Raw genomic sequence first — 24,396 nt, forward strand, 5'->3', positions numbered from 1 at the left:
TTGAATTTCTGCCTTGATGGTACCACTTCATTTCAGTTGCATGGTCGCTAAAATTATGATCTATATTATGCGAACCAGTTTCTGACAGTCACTCTCAAGATGTAGGGGGGCAGAAAATTTAGTTTAGGTTGCAGACCCCAAACAGACTTTGCATGATTAGCAGCAGGGAAGATTGTGGAGTTTCTTAGAGTAATCAGCTGAGATTTTATGTGCGTGTGTTTTGAAGAATGTGGTCTTCAGAAGTTTTCATGAAAATTCTGAATATCATAATTAGATAACCCTGAGCAAAATGTGTGTAATGCCCTCTGATAATGTTGTTTAAAGACAGGTATGCTTTGCATCAGCATCTTCCCTGTGTTACAGTAAGTAAGTCTTTTCTGCCTCGCTCCATCGCCTCAGTCATGCCTGCACATCACACAGCTTGCTACTGTGAAATGGATGGTGAGCTTTTCCTTCCTCTGGTTTGTCCAAGGGAAGCTGAAGACCAGAGGCAGGAACCTGGGCTGGTGCTCTAATCTGATAAAAAATATCCATGCATCCTTTCTGCGTCTTTGTAATGAGTTTGTGTCATGCAGTGTTTATACTCATGCAAAGTGGAAAAGAAAGTGCTTTCCCGTTCACTGTTAGGTTGAGAGGACTCAGAAACATGACCTTTTACTGTAGGGAGAGATTTAAATAGCTCCTGATTGCCACACTTTGGTGTAAAGTATAATAGAGTTCAAGCCTAGTAGCTTTTGCTTTGTAGCTGCTGTGAAGAAACTTTGCCTCAAGAGCTCATATACTGAAAAAAAAATTACTTTTTATGAGACGGAGTTTTCATACTTGGTTTCAGCTTGCAGACTAATTTACCATTCATCTTCATTTGTGTTGTACTGTGAAAGAAACATGTTTGTGAGTATTTTGGTGTATCTCTTCCAAGAGAAAGCTCAGATAATTTTGCTCTGTCTGTGCTAGAATGCTGCGCTTAATTATGTTTAAATGTCTGCACTGGGCAAAACACTTGCATGTTCCTGTGAGGCAGCAAGTGCCCATGCATGGTGTTAAAGTCATTCAGAACCACTTTCACTTGCAGACAAGTGTTACCAGTCAAAATGATACCTTGGAAAACGAAAAACTCTTCTGTTCCAGATCCCATCATAATTCACTGTATATTGAATGCTAAGAATTATTATTCTATTTTTTTCTGTTGGTGTGCTTAATATGCATGGGAGTGTGCATGTTGTGAATATGTTACTGTTCCTATCCAACCTACATGTGTATGTTATAGATGAAACATTTATTTGCTAGGACAGGAGATACATGCAATGCCATTACAATGCCATGCCAAAATTAGAGAAAGTGCAGCAATTAGAAGTTGTGCTAGGGAGCTGGCATAGTTAAAACGTTCACACAGGCATCTGTTAACACATTAGAGGAATGCAGAAGTTCTGAAAGGTCAAATTTTCCCTCCTTAAATTCCAGGTAATTTGTATCTGGACATACCTGAAGCTAGATGTTAGTTAGCATGCATTTATCCGTGGTAAAGGTACTGTGCTGCTTCTGCAAGTTTTAAAGGTACTCATGAGAAAAAGAGGAGGTGAAAACTTTGGTTATGACAAGTAGTTGATTCAACTATTAAGTTTCTTGTTAGGGGTTGTATCTAGAAGCAGTGTTTTAAAAAGGTTCGTTCTTAATAGAGCAAGACAAACCTGTGTAAAGGCTTTTCTGTCAGACAAATTTTGTTAACACTTTAATGGAAAATGCCTTTAGATGTTGTATAGTATAAATATAATTGGTGAAAATGAAACAGGTTATTATTTATTTGAAACACATTTTGTTAAAGCACACTTAATCTAACTGAAAGCTTCAAATATGCATAATAAATTGCATGCTTGTTTTGAGTAACCACTTGTAAACTGGATCTGTGTTCTGAAAGTCAAAAGCAGTATTCTTTTGCATTGCTGTTACTGTAGATATCGTCGGGTTGCTAGGGTTTAATTTGGTCTGTTATATTTTTGAACAAGGTGCTTTCAGTGATGTGCAACACAAGCTGTGGTTTGGCTGTTTTTCACTTGTTCGTTTTTGTTCAGGTAGTGGGAATTCGTGTTGTGTGTCATCCCCCCAGCCACTCTACCATTGGTTTCCTATATGTACTTAACAGTTTTCACAGTTTGAGTCTACACTATTATGTTTGTTAAATACATGAAAGAGTTTTATGGCGATGAAATGCAGGAGTGTGGTAAGAGATAGTTAAAAGAGATAATAGAGGGGATTTGGGGAACGAACAAAATAGAGATTAAACAGTATTAAGGGCAAGTTTAGGGATCTTGGATGTGAATTGGAGACTGGGTCAGTGCACGTAATCTTCTTGAATAGGATTTTATGCTGAGTTCAGACTAGAAGTTGTATGTTGTGGTCAGTCAGGTAGGAAGAGGAGAGATTGAGAAAATAGGGGGAACTGAGACGCGAACGAGTTAAAACCCTAACCATTTCCTGAAAGACAGATTTTTACTTTGAATATGTATGAGCATTTTATGTCACCAGTCTCTCTTCATACCCTTTCCCTATACTCTGTGATAAACGGTTAAAAAAACAAATCCAAGCAAAACAAACAAAACCAAAACCAACCAAAAAACCACCACCACAACAAAGGCCCACCAAACCAAGAAAACAAACCTATTCAGCTGTTTCAAAGGCATCTGGGACACTTCTGCAGTTGGTCTTCATAGCAATTTGTGAAGTATGTGCGAATGGACATGCTCCTTGAAAGCAAGATTCAGATGAATAGTATTAATGATAAGGTGTGTCGTTCCAGGTTTCAGAGAAATGATAAAATGAAGCTGTACTTTTCAGAGTCTTGTCTGGAAGTGGCTTTGGCCTGGGAACGTGGGCCCCAAGCTTTCTCTGATAGAAGCAGATGTGATTCTCATCTGATTCTTAAAATGACTCCTGTGTGGTTTCTAATGGAATGAGTATACAGAAGTTTCTTTCTAGATACAGCATATCTGACTTCATGGTCTCGCTAGCCTGAAGTTTTTTAAAAAAATAAAAGTTAGCGAAGTGAGAGAATTAGACGTTTTTGGCTTGTTCCAGTCATTCAACGTATAAGCATAGTTGCCAGCCAAGAAGCTGTTGTATTCTTGTACGCTGACTTCCTCTCGTTGCTTTCTGTTAACTCTTTCGGGTTGAGCCACAGTTTTTTTGGCATTTAGTAGCAGCTAGGGGCTTTTCCTGCCAGCCTTCTACATATAACTTGTGGTAATTTTTTTCCATATAAAGTTGAAGGCAATATGTGTTAGGTAGGCTCCTTTACATATTGCTAAATCTCTAGAAAATGTGAAAAATGTTGGTAGGTTTACAACAGTCCTGTATGCTATATCCCTCCTAGAAGGTGTAGCGTTTTCATTGTAACTGGTTATTTTTTGGGATTCATTCTTAAAAACCTAGGTGTCTTATGAACTCCGCAGATGTTAACAGACCTGGTTGCTCGGCGCCGTAGCCTTTGTAATGCCGGGGGGGCTGGCGGTGGGTGCACCCGCTCGCCCGGGCCGTGGGTCGGTGTCTCCAGGCCTCCCAGGCTCTGCTTTGCCCACGCTGGCTCTGGGCTGTTCCTCCTGCTGCCCGCCTGGCCTCGCGCTGTGGCCTCCCTCCACAATAACGGCTTGCAGCATGGGAATCTCCTCTGCTTTGCCTTTTGTTTTTCCCTTCTCTCTCTTTGGGTGTAGCTCTTGGTTTATGACGGGGGATCCAATAATGTGGGTGCACAGGGGTTAATGACTACTAGGCTCTGAGCTGGCGGCTGCCCTGATCAGCACACGCCTTGGCGAGTGCCAGCAGCTTTGTAAGTAAGAGCAGCCAGCAGGATTTGAGCAGCTTCTGGTGAAAACTAGATTGTTATTACGAAGAAAAATATTGTTGGGGAGCCATTTGCTACGCTGGAGAGGAGTCCAGGGGAAAGGCACTCATGGGGCGACCCCCAGCATCACTGTCTCACTCGTCCCAAGGGAGTTTTCATTTTTCCTCTCCTTCCTTTTGTTTTTCTTTCTTCCCCCAAACAACTTTCACCATTGGAGTTATTTTTAGTTACTGAACCCACTAATAAATCTTTACACATGCGAACCTGTCTCAACAGCCTGCAGCTACCTGTTTCTATTGAAGACTTCCAGATTTGCAGTACCCCATTCACCTCTCCCCCTCCCTTTTTTTTTTTTTTCCTTATTTGCTGCTTTGCAAATTAAATAATTCAGGTGAGGTTACAGCCAAGTATAGAGGGCTATTTTTATAAATGAAGGCCAAAGGGACAGTTATGACCACGTAGTCCTCTGGTATGCTGTTTTTAGTAACAGTTCAGGCGGCTGTGTTGTAAGAAAGACTTGGATTAAGTTTAGTAGCAGTATGCCAAACAGCTGATTGTCTGTTTGTTTACTGGGTTTCTTGTCTATGGTGTGCTTTTTTTTTTTCTTTAGAGTGACAAGATACTTCTAGTTAAGACTTGAGTATGTTTTAGTCCATTGCAGAGCTGAATAGTGTTGAGATGAAAACTTGCATGACGGTGCAGTTTGTTTTTCTGAATTATGTGTCATTGAATATATTATATGGTATTGAACTACTGTAAGCTAAGTGTAATTAGGATGTGAACATGCATGCATCACCAAAATACACACCAAATACTGAAGGTCTGATAATCTTTGTTGGATTGTTCCTCTTAGTTCCCTTTTTCTATTTTAAAATTGTCTGGTTTGCCTCAGAAAATAAATGTTTCTTTACAATTCCTTTCAGATTCCTGCTTCAATGTCTTGAGGATCTTGATGCCAATCTACGGAAACTGAATTCACGTTTGTTTGTTATTCGTGGTCAGCCAGCAGATGTTTTCCCCAGACTTTTTAAGGTAAATGCCACCTTGCAGTTGTTGTTTCTATCCATAAATGTGACTAACTCGTTTCAGCTAGGAATATTTCTTGTACTATATAATTCAGCGCAAGCTGTTATCTATGCAAATGCTTAAGTATATCCTTGCAGCTTCTTTTTAGGGTTGTTTTTGTTAGATTTGGGTTTTTCCCCTCTAATGTGCATATCGCCAACTGAACTGAGCTGCTCTTAAACATTACAGTTTTTGGTTTCTGTCTTTCCAGAAATGGAACTGATTTCTAATAGTTTGCTAAGCGTAGGTTAAATTTTCCTTTCCAGGTTCCCTTTGAAACACTGAAATATAATTCTGTGCACATGAATCCAGGTTCAAAGCCTGAACTGTAAAAGCGATGATCTGTTTAGACCAAATATCTGCTGTGGTTGCTTTTTGGTCATTAAAAGGGGTTTAATAAGCTTTTTGCTGATAGTAGGCTTGGTAAAAGCATAGTACAGGTAAAAAGCAATTTCTAGTCAAAGGAGTTTAAGACTTTTGTGGGTAAGGGTCTTATTGGCCAAATTAAAGCTGTGAGGGATTGTTGCTGATGTTGTCTTCCATGGACGATAGTGTATTTAAGGTAACAATACTGTAATAGGATAGTAAAAATGAACAATTTTATGGAATGACTGGATTGAGGTGACTGAGACAAGCAAGACTGTGCGGAAAAATAAAAATAATAGTTGTTTTTCCAAAGAGATCGTCTGTTCGAGATTTTTATTCAGAAGTCTTCAACACCAAGCTGAAAACTCAACTAAAACGAAACGTTTCCATCTGTTTTTGTGCTTTAGTTGTGAAATGCTAACTAGATGATACTCTGGTCTTTTCTTGATATCCCCTCAGTGAAGAATTTCCTGCAGGACTATTGTGGCATTAGTTGCTGCTTGCAACCCCTGAGATATTCACGCTTGTTATATCTGCCTGCCAAATTCAGTGTGATTGCAGTCTGAATAGGGCAAAGATCTTGCCGTTGTGTGTGTTGCCTTCTGAATTTGCATTATCTGTGACAAGTTTTCTTAAATACTTTAATGGCTACTTTGACAGCTCCTGTTTCAGATCTTGCTGCTAGGCTGATCTTTCTGTGCCTAACAATATTGGAGTGCCATGTTTTCAGAATATTAATTTTAGTGCTGAGAAAGTAATGAAAATAACTTTCATATAGATAGTGTGCAGCAATCAAAAAACCAACATTCACATCTGTCTATGTCTTCTGGTTCCTCAAATTATCAGAAAAGTCATTATGCTATATTCACTGAGGGGCTTTTCAGGACATCCTCTATTCTTGAACAAATAAGAGGCATTGTTGAAGCTCTTAAGGACTTCTTCAGCTTTTGGCTGAAGACTACCTGGAACATGCACCTATCTTGCACCTATCTCGTATCGTTAATCTCACAGCCTCTTTTGCCAGAGGAGTACATTAGGCACTTGGAGTGCAGTGAAGGGCATATAACACTGAACCAAGCTTTTCAGATCATCCTCATTAAATGTCTCAAAGGTGAGTGATGATCCTGACCCTGAAGAACATGCATAGATGTTTTTTGGCTGGGAGAATATAACTTTAAGTAGATCATGGTAGGAGATAGGGCTCCTGACACAAGGCTCTACAGAAGTTCCACTATCACAGATGCCAGCATCTGTGGATTTCCTGGGGGTGAATGTTTCATAGCTGTTCTTGGTAGGGCTCTCCTTTTCATAAGCTGAAGGAAATTCCTTCAAAAGGCAGAGGCAGAGCACTGATCTGTCTTTAGCTTTGCAAAAGGCCTTAAGAACCTTTAGGCTCTTTCATTCGTGTGTGTGTGTATATGAGAGTTTACTTTCCTCTTTCCAGTCCTTCAGAGCAGCTTTACTTCCTGAAGACACTGATTTCAGTGCAACATGTTTGCAACAGTACTAGCCAACAGTGCTGCTGACGGCCTGCTGCTGTAGTCTGTCATCCTCTGGAGCAGTGCATAGAGAAAGAATGTTTTTACCAGTGGACTTTGCAGGTCTTTGCAAAATTCTTTTAGTTTTTTTGTTTGTTTGAGGGTGTTTTGTTTGGTTTTGTTTGGGGTTTTTTTTAAGTAACTTGAGGATGGTGGTTCAATCTGACTGCAGAGATGCGACTTCCACTGGTAGCAGGCATCCACTTGGCGCCTGTTGATTAACCTGAACCAGTCAAGTTTTAGTTGGTTCTTGCCTCGTTCTCTTCAATTAGTCCTGTTCTGCTCTGTGTCTCTAGCTCTTTGGGGCTTGCTTGATAAAGAAAATAAAACTAGGATGATCTTTAATTCTTTAAATGCATCATTATTGCTAAAAGCATCCATCACAGGGAGCAGTATGGGCAAAGCGATTTGTGTCCCTGCTTCTTCTAAGTGTCCAGCTCGTGCTGATGTGATCTGGGTGTATTTGCATCATGGAGCACCTGTCTTGGAGTTCCTTAGCTCCCTTGAGGACACATCTCTGGCTCTTAGACATGTTTTTTATGGTTTTCTTTTCAATATGCCAGAGGAAAGAAAGATTTAGAAAAAAATATGTACTGCAACTTGTCAGACAGTAGTTTTACATTATGAAAGGGGAAATAAATGTTGTATGAGGGTGTAGGAGGTTGCTTGAGGATTCAGGCCCTGCTGGGTCAGTCTTGGCAGACTTAATGATGGAAGGAGCCAAGCCTTCTTTCAAAGAGCAAGCACCCCTTGGAATTGCCTATCCTCAGCATTGTACCTGGACTTCATCTAGGAGAGAGCTAAACCAGCACCCTGGGTGAACGTAGTAGAGTGCCCCTTGTCTCTTTGGTGTGAATCCGGTTCTCTGAAATAGTCTGCCTGGTATATTTAAATCAACTATTTAAGATTTTGAGGGACTAGAAAGGTATTTCGCTGAGTTGGATTGGCAGGATGCTTTCTAGAATCATTCTGTGCATACTTCACCTTTCCAATTTCCTGCTGTTGCAGAAGCCTTGGCCATTAATTGATCCCTTTCTTTCCTTCTTTTCCGTCACCTATTACTGTTGGCCTTGGTAATAGCATCTGTTGACATAAAGGGTATTAGACTTGAATATGTCCTCTTTTTAGGGGACAGGTTTTTTTTTTTAATTGAGAATTTGAACATTTTCTGTTCTGGTGGGTGAGATGTAGGGATTTGGAAAAGGGAAGGAGAGTGTGTGGGATTTGGTTTGGGGGAGTATTTCACACACACCCCCCCTCCCCGGCCACCTAAAACTTCAGTTCTGCTGTTAAAGTTGACAGGCATTTGTGAAACGCTTTTCTGCAGAGCAAGATACTGCTGCTGATCAATGTCCAGAAGACAGCCTCTGTCGTGTTTTCCTTCTGTTGTGTCTCTTAAGGTATAAGGATCCTAAAGTTAGAGCTGAGTTCTCAAAATTTGCACAGAAGTTGTCCCGTTACTGTGTGCACCCACAGTAATGGGACAGATAGAGGCTCTCTTTTATACTTTGATACTAAAACATTGGACTTTATTTTTGTGAGTCTGTGTGTCTAAAGGTATTTTGGACCTTTGTGTATCTCTGACAACTATCTGCAGGTGATAGCTGGTGTTCCATCTTGTCCCTGTTCTTCCCGTTCTGCTTTCCCTCACCCTCCATCAAGCAGCTGAGTTGCTGAAGGATCACATTTTTGTTTCGTGTTGCAGGAATGGAATATTGCTAAACTTTCTATTGAATATGATTCGGAACCATTTGGGAAGGAAAGAGATGCGGCGATCAAGAAGCTGGCTAGTGAAGCTGGAGTGGAGGTCATTGTTCGAATTTCCCATACATTATATGACCTAGACAAGTAAGTTACCATTACCTCTGATTTTAAAAAGAAAAACAAAAAGTATGAGTTTTATGTAGTATTTGGTTAGATACTGTGTGCTAGTTTCTACTCAGATCACTTCATAGTTAGAAAGACTACAAATTTGTTTGATATTTCTGTTTTACCCATCCATCCAACTTTTATTACCTACTGAGTAGAACTTTGCAACTCCAAAAAAAAATCTTAGAATCATTAAGGTTTGAAAAGACCTCTAAGATCATGAAGTCCAAATGTCAACCTGCCACCACTGAAATACAGTTTTGATTGGGGGTTCTTCTGAAAGTAATGGTCATGTTAATTATCTGTCTTTTGTAATGAAGTTACTCAAATATGCCCCTAACTTCTCCCAAAGAAGATCTGTTGTTTAGTTGTTTTGTCAGATTGCTTTGTCCTTATTTCACTTGCTGTGCACAAGTTAGCAGAAAGTCCTTTATTTTTCAAGAACTGTTTCCTATTGGTTATGTATCCAGTAAGTAAATGGGGATTGTCTGACATCCCTGTGTTGCCTTACTTAATGTCTTGTTTATATTTTTCCACAGATCTATTTAAATGGATTAGTATTAGCTCCCTATTATAGAAACATCATCCGTAAGCTAGTCAAAAGTATGACTTGGCTTCTTTTAACATTGAGCAATTTATTGTGGTAGATGCCCGTTTTATTCTGTTACAAGCCAGTGTACGAGAGGCAGCTGGATGTATGGGAGGAAAGGGAATTATTTACTGTTTTGAAAGCAATGTTTGATTTTTTTTTTGTTAATCCTAAATTGAAAATTCCTTTTCTTCTGTCCCTGCACAAGCACCTGCCCAAATGAACAGCTGGTTTCATCTGCCACTTTGTAAATTACTTCCTTGAATTTTTCCTATGTCTGAGATTTTAGATACATTTAAGGTGACAATGCCAAATATGGAAACTGTTTTTACAACAGTCATTGTGTATAAACTACACATTAATCCCCTCCATATGAGGACAGTTGTAATATTGACTACTCTTCTCAATACCAGAATAGAAAAATAGATTTTTTTTTTTTTTTGTGTGTGTATACAAATAGCATAGTCTTGTAGGTGACTTGGATGTGTCTTTACGTAGCTGTGATCTCTCATCTGCCTTAATCTGTTTTTTTTGCCTTGAGCTGGCTGTATTCATTATTTACTTGTTCTTGAGGAACCTTCCTCAACCAAGGAATGAAGAATAATTTACTTGGTTATAAACAGTTAATTTATATGTCTACCTAGTGGGGAGATGTCGTAGTTTAACCCAGCAGCTGGCAACTAGGACCACGCAGCCACTCACTCGCTCCTCCCCCAGCCAGTGGGATTGGGAGGAGAATGAAAAAAAAAGTAAAACTGTGGGTTAAGATTAAGACAGTTTCATAAGACAACAAAGGAAATACTAATGCTAGTAATAATAATTGTAATGAATATGCAAAACAAGCTGCTATACACAGTACATCTTTTCTTACCACCTGATGACCGATGGCATAGCCAGTCCCCGAGCAGCAATCACGGAACCCGTGGGTTTCCCAGAGCTCATGAATTCTGCAGGTTTCACCAAACGTGAGCGTTTCGCAGAAGTCGCCAAACTCACAGAAAAGACCACACTCCTGGAAAAGAGATGATTCCTGCCCCCTCAGCCAACTCCCATTCATGAACTGAGCACGATGTCTGTGGTATGGAGTATTTCCACTGGCCAGCTCGGGCTGGCTGCCTGGCTGTGCTCCCTCCCAGCTCCTGCACACCTGCCCATTAGCTGAATATGGGAGACTAGGGAAAAAAAAAAATCCTTGTTTTCTTAGCAACAACTAGAAACATCAGTGTATTACCAACATTCTTCTCATACTAGATCCTAAATGTAGCAGCTACTGGGAGGAAAATTAACTCTATGCCAGCTGAAACCAGGACATGAAAAAATGAGGGTAAAATTATAGTTCAAACTGTCTGGATTACTATGTATATCTGTGATTTTATATAACATGCTAGAGGCATGTAAGAAGATCTTTCTGTGTGTATATTTTATATTAAAAAAATTGTTATATACTATTCTGACATACTTTTTTTTTTTTCAATCCAGAATAATAGAATTAAATGGAGGACAGCCGCCTCTTACTTACAAGCGATTCCAGACCCTAATTAGTAGAATGGAACCACTGGAGATGCCAGTGGAGACTATAACCGCAGAAGTAATGGAAAAGTGTACTACTCCAGTTTCTGATGACCATGACGAGAAATACGGTGTCCCATCACTTGAAGAGCTAGGTATGTTCTAAGATTGCTCTGACATTGTGAAACAAGTAAGATGTAATCTACCACTAAAAGCATAACACTTAAAATAACCATGAGAGAGGTTCTACTTGTGGTTAATTGTTAAACTGATGCCAATTATGACGTACAAAAGGAACAAAAAAGGATCATCAACTCTGTAAGTTTTAGTTGTTTTCTTTTAAATGGCAGGTCAGATAGATCAAACTACACAAAGAACTGTTTGGCTTCTTGTAATAGAGCGTAGCCATTCTCCCATCATACCAGATAATCATTAAGCTACTGGTAGTCTTTGATACTTCATTTTGTATTAAATGCATTTGATGTCTTTGTGCTTCAGGTCATTAATCTGTCATTTTACAAATTAATTTTAAAAACCCTCTTGTCTTGCAATGCCAAAAAAGAGATAACAATAAGGCAAATAATTATTTTAGAAGCTTCTTGGGAAAAAAAGAAATCTTATGTTTCTGTAAATTTAATTTTAAGAAATCGTATCAAGCTATTGTCCTGTGAATCTCTCACTCTCTTTCCTGTTCCCTCCTGCCCTGAAACACAAACAAATGTGATATGACCTCCAAATTGCTAACAAAAGGGTCTGGACAGATTTTGGCTAAGCTCTGGCTGCTCTGTCTAGTCTGTTTGAACTCTCATACAACAGATCTTGCTTTTAAAGGCTTTATAAGAAGACGAGATCTCGCTATACAGTGATTAAACTGCAGGCAGACATGTTATCTCATGCACCTGGTGAAAAACCTTGGGGAAGTTTGGGGGTATGGAATAAATCTTATTACCTTCTTTTCGTCTTTTCTTTGCAGCTCAAGTATGTGTTTATCATCAAATTGACAGTAATCCGTATCTGTTAAGTCAAGGTCAAGGAAACTTAGGAATGTTCTGAAGATAGCAGTCATGCTTTTAACTTGATGGAAAATTTTATGTGTTATGTAAATTACAATAGCAATAGTTGCTTCTTAGTAGTAATTTAAAAAAAAGTTGTAGTTTTGGCATAGCCCACATATTGCAGAGCTGAGAACTTGAAAATAACTTGAAAAATGGTAGAAAGGTTGCTTTGTGCAAAAAAAAAAAGTGGATTTGAAGTAAGGCTATTCAGCATGTAAAACTTGTAATGTGAATGTAAAACTAAAAACTGGATTTTTTGCTGCAAGTTAGATGTATTGAAAGTGCTTTGGTAAGACTTGGTTGCATACTGTTTTAAAACTTGTGCTTTCCTGTGTCCAATTTAGGGTTATTCTCAAGATACAATAAAATGTAGTCAAGTATCAGTGTGTTAGAATTTTGTTGCCCTACAGTATAAGCAAACAAGGAATTTCCTTGTTTTTATTTGTTTTTCAGGTTTTGACACAGATGGTCTGCCTTCTGCAGTATGGCCAGGGGGAGAAACAGAAGCTCTCACACGATTGGAAAGACATTTAGAACGAAAGGTATGTTTCAAATCATTGCAAGTATGACATATCTGGGAAACATAGTCACTCTTTGCAATGAAATGTAAAAGGAATTGGACAAGCTGTTTTAAAAAGAAAAATCAAAAATGTGAACTCAAGGCCTCAATATAATGATATAAATCAAGTTGATGTTTCTTAGTTTTAAAAGATGGTAGCTGGTTGTCTTTAGTTTGAATTTTAGAGGAAGTCTGTTACACTATTTTCTTCTAATAATAATTTAATTTTTCTTTGGAGGTGATTTTACTTGAAACATACTTTTTATAACTTTGAATGGGAATTCCTCTCAAAGCTAACATATTGCTAGTTGTCTAGGTTTCCTCTGTATTTAAAAGAAAAGGATAGGTATTTCTGGAAGACAGTTCATGCCTTCTGCATGGACATGAATTACCTTGTAGAGATTCTGCTGATTCGAAGGGAACTCTTAGATATTGTAGGTAACTTAATGGGAGTGTTTGGAATAGATTATAGACAGTGCATGATTTCTCCCTTTATGTTTACAAGTTGCTACTTACCCTGTAGTCTGATATTGCCATGTAGTTCTTGTTTTCGTTTGTGTTGGGTGGTTGTTTGTTTGTGTTGGGTGGTTGTTTGTTTGTGGTCTTTTTGTGTTTTCTTTTTTTTTGATTTTTTTTGTTTTTGCCTTTTTTTTTTTTTTAGGCTTGGGTAGCAAACTTTGAAAGACCACGAATGAATGCAAATTCCCTTCTGGCAAGCCCTACGGGGCTTAGTCCCTACCTCCGCTTTGGCTGTTTGTCCTGTCGTCTCTTTTATTTCAAGTTAACGGATCTGTACAAAAAGGTACGTCTACGTAGTCAGGTACACATTTTTAGATGCCATGATTTTTTCCCTACTTCTCCTAATAACATGTTTTCCTTTAATGATGATCTTCAGGTAAAAAAGAACAGCTCCCCTCCCCTCTCCCTCTATGGCCAGCTGTTATGGCGTGAATTTTTCTACACAGCGGCGACTAACAATCCACGTTTTGATAAAATGGAGGGGAATCCTATCTGTGTTCAGATTCCATGGGATAAGAATCCTGAGGCTTTAGCCAAATGGGCAGAAGGCAGGACAGGTTTTCCTTGGATTGATGCGATTATGACGCAGCTTCGTCAAGAAGGTTGGATTCACCATTTAGCCCGGCATGCGGTAGCATGCTTTTTGACTCGAGGTGACCTCTGGATTAGCTGGGAAGAAGGAATGAAGGTATTGTTTCTTATTTTTTAATTTCTTAAAGTGCCTGTTAAAGTTTCAGATAGTCATTCTGGAATAGTTACTGTGTTGTGTAAACTGAATGTTAAACCTTAAACTGTGGCCAAAGTTAAATTGGTTCTGATAAACCAGTCGTGCCAGAGTTTGCCTGTTGAATGCCCCCTTTTTATTGGAATATTAGAGTGTTTCTTGCAGTCAGAATAGATCTGCAGTTCTTTTAAACTTGAGACTTCTTCCTAAATCTTGACAAATAAACATGGATTACTCTTCTAATTGAAATATCATTCCAGTCATACTGTGTGGACAGTTTCTGTTTACATCTTGCATCTGCTTCCCTGTGAAGGGAAAGCACTGTGGGAATTACAGGGAAAAAACTAAAAGTTGAGAATGTCCTTTCAGCAATTTCTGTCTCTTTGCCAATGTTAGAAGTGTGAGCATGGGCAACGTGATTTAGCTGAAGTTTCAGCGCAATTAATATCTATGCGAGTATCCAAGAGATGCTGAAGTTCCAATTACAGATGTCAGTGTTTTGAAGAAAAGAATGGAATAATTTAATCTCAGCCTTTGAATCAGTTTTATGTTTTCAGAAGGGTAGCACGTCTTTTACTGAGCAATGATAATCAATTAAACAGTTTTTTATTTTTGAAATATAAAAAAATAATTTATTTGCTGTCAGTATTGTGACCATGTATACATATATAATCTTAAAAAATTTCACCTTTCTTAACAAATCAATTGTAAGCAGACACCTTTCATTTAAAAAAACACCAACTGTCTTGGTTACACAACAACGTAAGCTGCTTTAAGAATTTTCCTTTTGCAGTACATATATAGGTGCATCTTCAATGTCTTTATCTAGGTAACTCAACCAAACAGCAAAGCTCTATATTACAGATAAATGCCAATTTATTCTTGCTTTTGAAATAATACAGATATATGGAGGGCTCGGGCTTGTGCAGTGGAACGATGTTCAATTCGTATGTCCGTAGCTAGCAAAAGTTAATCTGGCCTCCTGCAGCAATGTTATTTCCAGAGTCTTACTACATGGCAGCATCTAGTGGAACAGTTGTGTGCTAACACTTAATGCTCATCTAAAGATCGTGTTACAGTATTAGTCACTTTTGACTTAGAATGTTTTTTAAAAGTGTGTTAAGATAAATCTTTTTTTTTCAGAATTATTTTTTTACAGGTAGTTGCAGATATATAGATAAAGATACTTTTGTAACCCTTACTCAGTGTATACTGTAGAATGAATGCCTTATTGAATGTGTGTAGAGAGAGACATACTTGTTTAAAAGTATTACCTTATTTAGACTTTATATTGGAATAATATTAGTTGAAGTTGGGTGGCAGTAGTAAGATGTTAAGCTTTAGTGTCTTGGTGTGAAGAAAGATGATGGTTTCTTTGCAACATTTGGGGATGATGCAAGTTTGAAAGGAAAATCAGAACTTGCCAAAATATGTATTAAGTATCTGTTTTGAAAACTTATTTCTCAGTGCAGAGAAACTTCTTTTTATACAAGTTGGTATTGTCTGTGTTAGTAACTGAAAAACAATCAGTGCTGGAAACTTGAATGTTAAACAATGATTGAGCTCCAGGCTTAAAGTAAACCCCCTCATAAATCTTCAATTTTTAATATAATAGGGGTAGCAATTACCAGAGAAGATTTTTTTATTATTTTTTTTGTCTTCAGACCAGAATTCATTATGTGTCTCACCATTCTTCAGCATGTTTGGTGGTTCATATGCCTCCAGGAATTTAAGGGTGCATCCTCAAAACTGTGACCTACTAGGTAAACTGTAGGCCTTCCAGAACACAACTTCTGAATGTTTGTGCTGCACTGAAACTCTTGAATTCTACTCTTGGGACTCCAAGAGTTGAAAGGTGCTGTGCAAGTTGAGGTATTCAGACCGACAATTTGAGTTTGAAACGGGCTTTGTGTGTTCGTGTTTTCTGGAAGTTTGCAAATCTTACTCGGTTGTAATGTGATGAAGCAACTCTTCTGAAAGCAACAAATGCCACTTGCAAGCAGTCAGGCTCCAGCCATCCTTTGGGGATTTATTCTTTAAGGATGTGTTTACGCAACAATGTGCAACTGTTTGCTTACAGTTTTCTGAGATGTCTACAAGTTTTTTTTATAGGTTAAAAGCCAAACAGGCTATCACACTTTTGTTCTTGAGTTTGGCACCGAAGTAAGTCTCTGCAGCTGTGTACTGAGTATTTGGTGAATGTTGCCAGGTGAGAAAGAGTGTTGCTGTATTGAAGAGTTGGGTTTTGTCTGCTGAAATCAGAAACTCAGAACAACTCCTGAAAAAGTAGGTCTCTCGCAGGTGTGCCATGTTCAGACTAACTTGTTGCTCTGATTTCTTAAGGTCTTTGAAGAGCTCTTACTTGACGCAGACTGGAGCGTGAATGCTGGAAGCTGGATGTGGCTCTCCTGTAGTTCCTTCTTTCAGCAGTTTTTTCACTGCTACTGTCCAGTGGGTTTTGGCAGAAGAACTGACCCAAATGGGGATTATATCAGGTAACTGACAATCCAGAAATTGCTGTGATGCATGGATGTTGCTTAAACTGTCAAGTGGCTTTATACTTAAAATTACCTTTTTTTTTTTTTTTTAAAGACGTTATTTGCCAGTACTTAGAGGTTTCCCTGCAAAATACATCTATGATCCTTGGAATGCCCCAGAGAGTGTCCAGAAGGCTGCAAAATGTATTATAGGAGTTAATTATCCCAAACCCATGGTAAATCATGCAGAGGCAAGCCGTCTGAATATTGAGAGGATGAAACAAATCTACCAGCAGCTTTCACGATACAGAGGACTGGGTATGGTTATAGGCTGTTGTCTTTATTTGTTTGAAAGCTTCTCTCACCTTCTAGCAATTAGTAATTTTGTCCTGTAGCAGTGGTAGTCAGGTATGAGCTGAGTGTGGTGAGCGGGGTTGTGTATCTAAATAAATGAAAATGTTAGATGTAACTAAGAAAGGGAAGAAAGAGCTTGAGGGGAATGCCTCTTTCCAAACCTTACCTGCAATTTTTTTTTCTGTGGGTTTTTGGAAATTTTTTGGCTCAGCTAAGTCTTCTGTGTATTCTGATACTCTTGTACAGATAGGGTTTAATACCAGTGATTAGTAAATTCATGTGGCTGATAACTTCAACCATACTGTCAGTATGTTCATATATTGGTTATTGTATCAGGATGTGTTGCCCTGCAGTGCAACATAACGAATATGTGTAACTAATGAATATTGGAAGATTTGTGCAGGATATTATGTAGAAAATGTTTGTTGAGTAATTGTGAACTAAAACTACTTGGCAAGATCCTAGAAGTAGGCAAGATAGAGAGATACTCCCCTGTTATAAAAGTAAACCACTCAGGGTGAGGGTGGAGAACTGGCTGTCATGAGGAAAAATGCATCCTACGCTTAATCTTTTTTTTTTTTTTTTCTGTCTTTCTTTATGGCTATGTATTTTATTTTGTTGCTTAGGTCTTCTTGCAACAGTGCCTTCTAATCCAAATGGGAATGGAAATGGTGGCCTAATGGGCTATTCACCAGCAGAAAGCATTTCTGGTTGTGGTAGTACAGGAGGTCAGTCAAATTCTTTTGATACATGAAATTATTGGAACTGAACTGCACAGACTTCTTTTATAGTGCCCTTGGCATTATGTATTATAAAAGAGCTGTTTTCACAAGGCAGTTTTGAGTGCAAATGACAAACATTTTCAAATTTATTCACTAGGTTTGGTAGTATTTGTATAAAGACATCTTTAGATTTGTTTTTATCTCAAACATGTAAGAATTTTTCAACCTGTGTTTTGCCCCTGGAAATTACTTGCTAACATGTATCAAACAGTTTAATTTCAAAAGCATTTGAATGTGATGTGCTTGTAGACTTCTACAAGCATATCTTGGTATTTGTAATAAGGAGCGATTTGCGAATTTTCAAGTCAGAAGTGTTAATTTGTAAAGCTTTCTAATACTAGCATTAGATAGCTTACTGGAATTTAATTCTACTATAATGTCAACAACACTATGGTCGACTGTCTGAAAACTTAATATAGAATTTATCATACAGTTTTGATGAAAATTACTTTGGACTATTAACATTCTTACTGTAACATACAAAGACTAGCATTAAGTAGTTACTAATGTTAACATTGTATAAATCTATGGTGCATCAACATCTTGAATACTATGTACACCTTGGACTCCTCATTGTAAAAGGATACAGCAGAGCTGGAATTTACTGGTTTTGTGTTCTCCTTAGGCTTTAGTCAAGCTTAGAAGCAGAGTGCGGAGGAAGATGGATCTTATTGTTCTCAGGCAGTACTGTTCCTCTCAAAGAATTAAAGTCTAGACTCCTTAAAGCTGAGTGCTTGCACTATTATTTCTATGAAGTTCAGAGATTTAGAAGATGGGAAAGGTTCGGTTTAAAAAATTATCGTTATGTGCACTCTTTTCTTCTTAAAGTGTACACATATCTACTTTAAATGTATACACGTACTTACACTTTTCGTATCAGAAATGTATCCATTTTGTAGGAGGTTACTGTGTATTCATTTGAATTTGCAAATGTGAATTTGGAAAGACGAAAGCATTAGAGCTTTGGACCTGTTCTGAGATGATTTAAAAAAAAAAAGCCACAATCAAAGTCTACCTCTTGAAGAGGGGGGGAAAAAGCCCCAACATTTAAACTTCCAGAACTGGAATTGTATCTTCTGTTATGTTTTAAGTCTCTTTCCTGCCTCTCCAGGAGCTCAGCTGGGAACTGGTGATGGTCATACAGTTGTTCAGCCTTGTGCTCTGGGAGACTCTCATACAGGAGCAAGTGGAATTCAGCAGCAAGGTATTATGGCAGTGCCTGTCTGTAGAGGATCTCCAAATCCTTGCAACTGTGGAAAACCAGACAAAACGTCAAAATCATGGATAGCTTTTTTTGGTGACAGCTGGTGTCTACGACTTGAACTGGCCTTGTTTTTGTTCTTGAAACATAAAAATTATTTCTTAGTGAACTTGCTTGTGTTGTCACTTTTATCTCTAAAATGCTCATCTAGAATAGTATTTGTATGTTTTGAGGGGGAGGGATCATAAATATGACTAAACAAAAATTAATAAGCATTATCCTAGGTTACTTTAAATGAAAGATATTGAGAGAAGTTCACTTTGTGCATTTGGTAGCAAAATTTGTATGTTATCTTTTCCCTGATTTTACTACCACTCTTTTCATATATAATCAATTTCCACAGTTTTGTGTGGATATTCTCATATTGTGGAGACATATTTTTGTTACTTTATACAGAGACTTAAGCTGTGGTTTGTGATAGATCGAAGTTGCAATCAAATTTAGCACAACTGTTTCTTTCTTTACAGTCTTAACAGAAGTTGTGTCTTTACTGTTTACTGATGGTGAAAGACTAATCTGTGTTTTGTTTAAGCATCCAGAACATAACCGGAACACCACGACTGTTCAGAATAAGAAACCGTGCAATTGCTTTTGCTAATTTGCACTATTTATGCAGAGCGCTTAGTGTCAAGGTTGCCAGTATTTAGTTTACATGAACCAGAAAATAGTTTGCATCTTTTAGGTTACTTACATTTCTTTTTTTTCCACAGCTTCATTATGCTAAGGAATCGCTAGTATTGCTGTAACAGAATAATAAAAAGGATAAGGACACTTGGCAGTAAAAATGTTAAAATTTATAACAACTTAAGAGTTAAAGTGTTTGGATAAATAAACATTCTGCTTGTTGCAAATATAATGCATAAATATGTATGCACTTAATATTGTTCACTGGGTGTATGTAAGTGCGTATATATTTAATAGCTGTAGGCTGACATGAGGCTTTTTCGCATAAGAACTCTTCTGCATTCAGGATGGTTTCTGGCAGGATTTTTCTTTATGGCAGAAAAGAAATCAATTGGCTCCTTTTTGTTGTTGTAAAGAATGTAATTGTACACTTGCTTGCAGTTCTAAATTTTGTTATAATAAATATCTACTATATCTGAACAGGTTACTGTCAAGCAAGTAGTATCTTACACTATGCTCATGGAGACAATCAGCAATCACACTTATTGCAAGCAGGTAATTTAAAGAACAACAAAAAAGACGAAACACTTTTCCTTAATATATAAAGGTGTAATAGAGTCTTAATGTAAACATTGGTTTTAAATTATCAGGAAGAACAGCCCTTGGTACTGGCATTAGTGCAGGGAAACGCCCAAATCCAGAAGAAGAAACTCAGAGCGTTGGACCAAAAGTCCAGCGACAGAGCACAAATTAAACTGGTAAGAACTGAGAAACCTTAAAGTTGTCCTGTTAATGAGTAAATTCCTGTACAGATTTTGTGTCTATGATAACATTCATGTCGCTGCAATGCAAACGATCCTAAATTATTTTTGTAAACTTTTTAGTTCGAGGTACAAACACAAACCAAAATCCAAGCTCTAGAGAGTTTATGAAGTGTGATAGAGGAAGCAGCTACAAAAATAGAACCAAACTGAAGCTTACCAGACACAGATTATTTGAGGTGTTAATGAAAGGGAGATGGGTAAACTGATTTTGCATGTGTTAGCAGAGCTGCTGCTGTAGCTTCAGTTACTCTCTGCTCCTGCATCTTGCCTTGAGTTGTGCCAGCAGCACTGTTCGTGTGAATGTACGGTGACCTGAATCAGAAGACTAACGCAACTTAAAAGGAAAGGCTCAGGGCCTGGATTAGAGTTTGTCATACGTGTGGGCTAAGCAGAACACGTTGTAGAGAGACACTGCAGAAAACCTGCAAAATGCTGATGTAGTTATTGCATGCAGAGACGTAGGGACAAGAAAGATCTGAAGACTTGAGTGTTTGTCATTGGTCTGTAACCTAAGCAGGATGCTCAGATTGCCAAAGTTTGTCAAGGAAAGCAGTGGTGAAAAGTACTTGCATTTGGAGAGTGAGGCTTTGCTAGATAGATGTACACGAACCGGTGTGAAAATGTGGAGAGAGGGAAGCAGTAAACTAGAGAAAGAGTTTGATCCGTGTGAAATCATCAGCATAGAGAAGTGGGTTTTGTGTGTTGGATAAAGTTACTTAGGAACAGCATAGAGAAAAGAGAAGATGTTGCACTCCTTCCCCCAGTGAGCTTGATTTGAGAGGAATAAGGAAGATGACCTGAAAGACAAGTTAAAGAGGAAAGCCAAAGAATGGAGAGCTGTCTGAAACAGGAGGGGACAAGATTTCAAGACTAGGGAGTGTGGTTGCATAGATTAAAGATGGTTGATGTGTCATTCCATCCTTATCTTTTACCAAAAAAATGCTGCATGTTGGTCATTGTGGAGTTTGAAGACTAAGTAAGAATTGCACCCAGGCGAGATAACAGCACGTGGAGAGACTTTGGTGGAGTTGGAAGATAGGGAGTCCATAAAGCAAGTATAGAAGACGCATTCAGCACCTCTAGAGATAAAACGGGAAATTCAGTCCGCTTCATTTGGGTTTGACAGCAAGATCTAATTTTGCTTGTTACTTGGTGTCAGCACTTTGACAAAGTTGTCGTGGTGCATTATGAACAGTTGTGTTGTACTGGTTTGATTCAGTGAAGAGCCACAGCGTTGTTTCTGTAATGCCTGTCTCTTGAAGTCAGCTGAGACCTTAGCGATTGATCCATCTGCTATTTTCTCACATCCTGAAAGCACTGTAAACTGTGCTTCTGTGTTCTCAGACTGATTTCTGGTACTTGGATGGGCCGGAGTGAACGCAAATCCAAGAGAGTCCGTGTTTCAGTAGCTGTCTAATCCTTAGTATGTGTAGATTCATTCAGCATCCATGTTTTGTATTGCAGAATTCCTTAGGTGCTCGTGTCTGTGTAGAAGAAGTGCCTGCAGAGCGAACGTCTGGTTCCTGTCTAAGCTCTTTTTCAATTGAGACAGGTTGGAGGGGTTTCTGGTTTGCAGAGAAGACGGATTTTGTTAGTGGTGTTCAAAGCGTGCTGCAAAGGCATTAGTCAAATACAAAAATCAGCCGAGATCATACTCAAAAACGCTGCTGGAGAAAGGATGTGAACTTTCTGAATAGCACTAAAGCACAGAGGATGTTGGGTTTCTCTTTTCTTTTTTCTTATTTTTTTTCTTCCCCTTTTGGCCTCTAAGGAGTAAAAAATTAGAATTCTGAGTATTTGGGCCAGTACAAATGGGGACAGGGCTCCCTGCACAGAGAAGGGGGGAAAGAATATTGGTCCCGTGAATTATTTCTGCCTTCTTCGAAGACTCAGGCCAAACTGCTTAAGAATAATTGTGTTTTCTTTTTTCTTGCAGCGTTGTTGGAAGAGAAGATACTGCTCTAAGAACACAGAGGACAAAATTCCTGCTACTCTGTATTGGAACCGAAGTGTTGTGAGAGTAGTTGTACTAAAATGACATACTTTTTCATAAGTTATTTTCAATTGTTCTCAGTTGTCAACCAGTCCAGTTTTTTGAATGCGTTATTTCTAACTGGCATTTCTATGGTTTTTAACTTTTTAATGACTCTTTCACAAAGGGCAAATTGAGTTTTGTATATAAAGTATTTGGTGAGGAATTTGCTAACTTAATGTAAATACAAACATTCATGATTAGCGATAGACCCATCAATATATTTTTGATAATCTTTCATGCATATGGTAGTAAGAAAAGCTGTAGTGGTGGTAAGTGAAATGGGTGGATATAGAAGGTTTTGAAGTTTTTAAATTGTTATTCTTCTTAGATTCCAGAACTTCACCTCTGTATGATCAACTTCATATTTTCATAATATTAGTGCTTAGGACTGTGTTTAATCAAATACAGTAGAGTTGTAACCTTTATCAATTGCATCTGTATATAAGCCATATGCCAATTTTTTGTCGAGTTGTAAAATTTTCATGTATATGTCCAGTCCTTGTATTTCCCAGTTGCCTTGTTCAGTAATGACAAACCTTGTTAATAAAAGAACATTGTATATACAGATACATATGTCTGTCTTTTTTGTACGCTATTGCTCCGATGTGTATTTCCAAACAAAACAGTTCAGGAGAAAAGAAGGGAAATGTAATTTTTAGGCTTGATCTGGAAGCCATGAACAGTGAACTATATTACCTTTCACTTCCAGTTTCATGATACTGAAGCAAAACACTATCAAAGTTATTTGGGCCTTTGTGTTGAAATTGCATGCATGTATGTATTCTTACCATTAAATATTTTTCACCAATGTATTTATTAAGTGTTTCTTCAAAATTTAGGTGTTTTTTTTCTGTAACTGCGATTTGCTTGATAACCCAGTCATCTTTCCTGCACTGCAGCTACTTTGTTGCTCTTTGAGGATGTTGATTTCTAAAAACACATCGGGTTTGCTGACTACTGGCAGTCAATACTGTCTCAAACGTTTCGAGAAGTTGTATGTAAATGTTTTCTCAGACCATTAAGGTCTCTGAGGAAGCAGTCTGAATTACTGCATTTTGCATATAACTGGGTCAGTTACCTACTGGAGTGGGGACACAAATTAATTCTCATGTGGGAGGAGTTAATTACCTTGTTCTTGGTATCACATGAGTGACTTCCAGTCACTTCTGTGTGTCGGTTTAAAATTCAGACCGGATTCATGGGCTGACAACATATGTAGCAGGGCACTTGCTGTGGAATAAACAGCTGTGGTTCTGCCTGTTCCTAGATTTTGGATTATAATAGTTAATGTTAAATATCTCTGCATACTGATTTGGATACAACAGCAAAATCAAAGTACTGCTAAGAAAATACAAGCACGCTTACTGTCTTGAGGCAGAGAACCTTTGACTGATCTTGAAGAAAAAAAAAAAAAATCTCAGCAGCGAGAATGGAGAAGCAGATGCTAAGCATTTTCCACAGATGAGTCCGAGTAGAATGGAGAAGTTTCCTAGGGACATACATAATCAGTAGAATAAACAATTCTTCTGTTTAAGTAGTTTGGGGGGGGGAGAAAAAAAGACTATAGGCCTACACTGTCTTAGGAAATGTTGTATTCTGTCAAGGCAAGATCATAGTGGATTTTCTCTGCTGACTTATACTAAAAAGAAATCATACCATCTAAATGAAATAACCCACCTCGCTTTTCAGAATGAATAGGCTGTGCAACTCCTGCAGAGAAACTTCGTCAAGGTAAGAACATATGCTTAAACATCACCTTTCACCCAGCTGGCCTGGAAGTTCAATGGGTGAAAGAAGAAATTTCCCAAGGAGTTAATTTCTATGGTAAGTTAATTCCCCCCTCCTTAAATGATGAGAGGAGGATTCCTCTTCTTGGTGCAGGTAAGTCCTTAGGTTCGGGAAGGAAAAATGGCGATGAAGATGCCGTTTCTCTCGTGTGCTGGCTTGAATGTGTTTTGGTGTCAGGACTGCAGTGGAAGAAACGGTCTGCACGTAGGTTAGTGTGAGAGAGGGGAGAAGTTGCCTTCTGAGGAGCAGCAGTTTCATAAAAGCCCTTTGCTTCGTATTCCGCCCTCCCACTGGTGCTTGCTGTGACCACAAAAAGAAATAAAAAAGGCTGAGGTTTTGGCTGCATGGTAAAATCGACCAAAACAATTGTAAATGCGGCGGTTTTCTCCCCCCGCCCCCACTACCCCCTTGTGATTTTCAAGAAGTTGGACACGTGTTACAAACCCACTATGGGTAAGGGCCAGGGTATTGTTTCTCGTGAGACCTCTCCTTCAGGAACGGAGCTTGAAGTGTTCCTCAAGAAAGCTCTGTTCTGGAGGGGTCTAGCTGGCCCTTCCCTGGGCTGGTAGGGGATGGGGAGAGGAGCGTTGCAGACTGAGGCTTCTTGGAAACCAAACCCCAGG

The 24,396-nt window shown here is 38.5% G+C and overlaps 1 protein-coding gene across 2 annotated transcripts in view; it reads left to right on the forward strand.

The window, feature by feature from the left end:
* The window catches only part of CRY1 (cryptochrome circadian regulator 1), a 40,683-nt gene extending 18,127 nt beyond the window's left edge, over positions 1-22,556 (forward strand). The window contains exons 2-14 of one of the 2 annotated variants that reach the window (XM_075428041.1): positions 4,759-4,867; positions 8,510-8,652; positions 10,742-10,926; positions 12,280-12,368; positions 13,047-13,187; positions 13,281-13,592; positions 15,972-16,123; positions 16,221-16,423; positions 17,086-17,187; positions 18,353-18,445; positions 19,610-19,681; positions 19,777-19,884; positions 21,887-22,556. In XM_075428041.1, coding sequence (XP_075284156.1) covers positions 4,759-4,867; positions 8,510-8,652; positions 10,742-10,926; positions 12,280-12,368; positions 13,047-13,187; positions 13,281-13,592; positions 15,972-16,123; positions 16,221-16,423; positions 17,086-17,187; positions 18,353-18,445; positions 19,610-19,681; positions 19,777-19,880 — 1,705 coding nt within the window. In that variant the 3' untranslated portion in view covers positions 19,881-19,884; positions 21,887-22,556. The remainder of the gene's footprint in view (positions 1-4,758; positions 4,868-8,509; positions 8,653-10,741; positions 10,927-12,279; positions 12,369-13,046; positions 13,188-13,280; positions 13,593-15,971; positions 16,124-16,220; positions 16,424-17,085; positions 17,188-18,352; positions 18,446-19,609; positions 19,682-19,776; positions 19,885-21,886) is intronic. The other variant, XM_075428042.1, reaches the window with a different exon arrangement.
* The last annotated feature ends 1,840 nt before the right edge of the window (positions 22,557-24,396 follow it).

The sequence above is a fragment of the Opisthocomus hoazin genome, chromosome 8, assembly GCF_030867145.1.
Source record: "Opisthocomus hoazin isolate bOpiHoa1 chromosome 8, bOpiHoa1.hap1, whole genome shotgun sequence".
Taxonomy (NCBI): Eukaryota; Metazoa; Chordata; class Aves; order Opisthocomiformes; family Opisthocomidae; genus Opisthocomus; species Opisthocomus hoazin.